The sequence below is a fragment of the Octodon degus genome, unplaced genomic scaffold (genome assembly GCF_000260255.1).
Source record: "Octodon degus isolate 3935 unplaced genomic scaffold, OctDeg1.0 scaffold00123, whole genome shotgun sequence".
Taxonomy (NCBI): Eukaryota; Metazoa; Chordata; class Mammalia; order Rodentia; family Octodontidae; genus Octodon; species Octodon degus.
Genome location: NW_004524699.1, coordinates 6,470,585 through 6,474,501, shown reverse-complemented (window position 1 = coordinate 6,474,501; position 3,917 = coordinate 6,470,585). Strand labels below are relative to the sequence as shown.

The following is a 3,917-nucleotide window of genomic DNA, read 5'->3' as shown; positions in this document are numbered from 1 at the left end:
TCTGAGTTCAATCCCCAGTATTGAAAAAAAAAGGCCAGGAAATGCTTGAAAGTAATCTTAGTACTACGCCACCTCTGTAGCCAGAGTCTGACCATTTCACTCTGCAACCCACACGAGAGCCTGCTCAGAGGTTTACGTTTCTTTTTGGCAGCAGTGGCAGTGATCCTGTGCGTGCGGTCCTGGCGCATCTGGTTGGGGACTGGCCGCTCCTGGCTCCCTGTGGCCATGCCGCTGTGGCTGTGCCACTTGTCTCTGCTACAGTCCCAGCCTGAGCTGTCCCTCTCACTTTTCCCCCACAGCCAGAGTCGCAGCGGCGGGAGTTTGCGGAGAAGCTGGAGCTGCTGTTGCACCGCGCCTACCACCTGCAGGAGGAGTTCGGGTCCACCTTCCCCGCCGACAGCATGCTGCTCGACCTGGGTGAGCCCACCGCATGAGGAAGCTCCCCGGGCCTTGGGGCTCGAGCTGCCTGGCGTCTTATGGCACCGATGGAGACTCTGAGCTGTGGGTAGGGCAAGCCAGACGGGGGCATGAGGAGGCCCTTGGCGCAGGCCTGGGGCCCTGTGTTGCCTTAAACTAAATATACTCCTGTGGGCTGCACATGGGAGCATGGTGTGGCTCAGGACAGGCCCCGGGGGTCACAGCACATCCCACAGAGGCAGTGGCAGCACGTTCTAAAGCAGGGACCCAGGTGCCAGCCCCAGGAGTGCCTCCTAGTGTGGTCAGTCCTAGAGGGGTAGCCGAGGCCCCACACCTTTCTGTGTGCTCTTCTGAGGTGAAGCCTACCAAGGCCCCTGCTGATGGGGCTTCCTGCATAGTTGGTGGCCGGGCCCTCTGTTGATCCACCTACCCCCCTTTCCTGTGTCGTGGCCCAGAGGCCCAAACCCCTCTGCTCTGGAGCAGGCAGAGATGGACGGGGTGGAGGCAGTGTCCAGTGGTGTGGCCTACATACAGCCTGGTCCTCAGCACTGGTATCTGCGCTGAGGGCTGTAGGGCTGTGGGAGGAGCGGAGGCCGGGAGCCCCACTCACAGAACCCAGCTGCCAGGGCCGGGCGGGTCTGGGCTCAGCCCGTGTGCTGCTCTTCCAGAGAGGACGCTCATGCTGCCCCTGACCGAGGGCTCACTGCGCCTGCGGGCTGATGATGAGGACAGCCTGGCCTCTGAGGACTCCTTCTTCTCAGCTGCTGAGGTGACTTGGGTGACTACGTGGGGCAGCTGGCGGGAAATGAGGGCAGAGTGTGGCAGGAGCCCCGCACTGCTTCCTGGGGATCCAGTGACTTGGCTTGGCAGAGGACCCCTGGGGGGCCAGGGGCTGCAGCTCCGGGGTGATATCAGGCCCAGGCTTGACACTAGTCACCTGCCTGGACAGGAGGACGGCAGCCCATGTCCACTCAGTGCCCTGGCAGGGGGGCAGGATCAAGGTGACCCCTCAGACAGCCCTGTCCAGGGACACTGCTCACCTCCTGCCTTATGTACGCCTTCCCCAGCTCTTCGAGTCCCTGCAGGCTGGAGATTACCTGGTGCCACTGTCCAGACCTGCTGCTGCCTACGAGGAGGCCCTGCAGCTGGCAAAGGAGGGCAAGGTGGCCTGCCGGACCCTGCGGTGAGGGCACACAGGGTGGGATGGGGCAGGGGACTGAGGAGCAAGAAGGGCAGGTCTGGGGATCCAATCTCAGTGACAGGCCTGGTTGTGGTGGCACGCACCTGCAATCCCAGCACTCGGGAGGCTGAGGCAGCAAGGTTGCTGCAGGTTTGAGGCTGGCCTGGACTACAAAGGAGCTCAAGTCCTCCCTGAACTGTAGAGTAAGACCCTGTCTCAAAGAGAGAAAAAAAAAATCACGATGACAAATAGGAAGAATCACATAATGGTTCCTCCTGTCCCAAGTCCGCGGATTGCCCAGCTGTGCTCCATGGTCCCCAGCCACATCCTGATGCAGCCCTTTGCAGCCGAGGCCAGGAACCCAGGCCACAGTAGGACAGATCCAGCTATCTCCAGGTTCTGCCAGTTTGTAGTGCCTGACCTCGAACTGTGGGCCTTGGCGTCTTCTCTGTTTCCTTGGAGCTCTTGGCCCTTCTGCATGAACTTTCCTGAAATTGTGAAACACATGACTCAATTTTCTGATCATGGCTTGCAGTTATAAGCATATTTTAAAAATCCACTGCTGGGGCCGGCGAGATAGCTCAGTGGACTAAAGCACCTGCTTAAGCAAGCTCAGGAGCCACCATTTGATCACTCCTTACCCCAGCACATGCTGCACCAGCCCGGCCCCAAGGTGGGCTGAGCTGGCCAGAGTCCTGGTGTAGTGGTGCACGCCTATAATCCCAGTGTGGAGGGGCTGGGGAGATGGCTCAGTGGAATAAGCGCTTGCTTGGCAAGCGCAGGGGCCTGAGTTCAATCCCCAGTTACACACACACACACACACACACACACACAATCCCAGCGTTGGGGAGGCTGAAAGCAGGAGGATCACCATGAGTCTGAGCTGCACAGTGAGACCCTGCAGCTACCAAATACATTACAAAGAAAAAAATTTCCACTGATCGCCACCTGTAATTCTGATATTTCGGGAGGCTGAGGCAGGAAGACAAGTTCAAGAACAACCTGGTAACTTAGCAAGACCCCCATCTGAAAAAGTCCATTCCTCAAACATGATTGAAAGCTACGTAAGTGCCTGCCTGCTGTAATAATGTGTACCTGTCCCCCAGGACCGAGCTGCTCAGCTGCTACAGTGACCAGGACTTCCTGGCCAAGCTGCACTGCATTCGGCAGGCCTTCCAGGTGGGTATGGCCTCCTGGGTGCAGCCAGGAGGAGGGGCTAGCAGGCTGGCCCCGCCCAGTGTGCCCTGCAGGCCCTGCTGACACCTTAGTCCCCTGTCCCCTGGTGTTTGCCCCATGTCACTCTGTCCTATTGTCCAGGAGCTTCTGGAAGACCCTGGGAACCAGCTTTTCTTCGGGGAGGTCGGCCGGCAGATGGTGATGGGGCTGATGGCCAAGGCCGAGAAGGTACCAGCTGGGGCTATGCTCAGCTTTTCTTGCCCATGGCCCTGTCCCCCAATTCGTATTCCATGCTTGGTCTTTGCTGTTGTTTGTTTGAAAAAAAAAAAAGTAAGCATGGGAGCTTTGTCTGTATCCTATGGCCATGGGGAATGGGGAGAGGACTAGGGTTTTGTTGTTTTATTTTGTGGGCCAGGGGAGCATTCTCACTGAGCTACATCCCCAGCCCATTATTTATTTATTTATTTATTTTTTGCGGTATCGGGGATGGATTGAACTCAGGACCCTGCCCTTGCCAGGCAAGTGCTTATTCTATTGAACTATCTCCCTGGCCCTTATTTTTTATTTTGAGACGAGGTCTTGCCAGTCACTAAGTTGTCCACCGTGGGCTGGAACTTGGAATCCTCCTGTCTCAGCCTCTTACAGTGCTAGGGTTACTGGCTTAGGCCACCACGCCCTGCAAGTTGAGGTTTATTTCCCTGGGCAAGTTTTGAAAGCCAGGGCTCTGTAGTGCTGTTTTATTTTGGAGTCCATCATGGTGCAGTTGTATAAACTTCACCGGTTGTAAAATATAAACTATAGGGCTGGCTGGTCATTCCCAGCTGGGAGGGTCCGCCTGGGGCCCTGTGAACAGTCCTGTATCCCACCCCGTGCACCTGCCTCTAGCCTGCAGCTTGGCTCTCTGGGCAGCAGTGTAGGCAGTCACCTTCCCGGCACAGGCATGGGGTGACAGTCGCTGGTTGCATTGGCCCTGCTGCTCGGGCTGCCTGTGATAGCACTGGTGCCCCCCCACATGGGCTCCCTGTGGTCTTTTGGGGTCCCTACTGTGACCTGTGGGTGGCATCTGCTTTTCTGAGTCACAGGTCACTGCTCACCCTCCTCAGCCCTCTGCAGTGTCCTGGGCCACCAAAAACATGTTGCAGGC

At 57.5% G+C, this 3,917-nt stretch overlaps 1 protein-coding gene across 6 annotated transcripts in view; it reads left to right on the top strand.

Annotated features, from left to right (window-relative positions):
• Nucleotides 1-3,917, top strand: part of Miga2 (mitoguardin 2) — a 17,881-nt gene that overhangs the window by 8,405 nt on the left and 5,559 nt on the right. For all 6 annotated transcript variants that reach the window (XM_004640465.2, XM_023700520.1, XM_023700517.1 and 3 more), the window contains 5 exons: nt 300-417; nt 1,086-1,186; nt 1,485-1,600; nt 2,704-2,776; nt 2,915-3,001. In XM_004640465.2, coding sequence (XP_004640522.1) covers nt 300-417; nt 1,086-1,186; nt 1,485-1,600; nt 2,704-2,776; nt 2,915-3,001 — 495 coding nt within the window. The remainder of the gene's footprint in view (nt 1-299; nt 418-1,085; nt 1,187-1,484; nt 1,601-2,703; nt 2,777-2,914; nt 3,002-3,917) is intronic.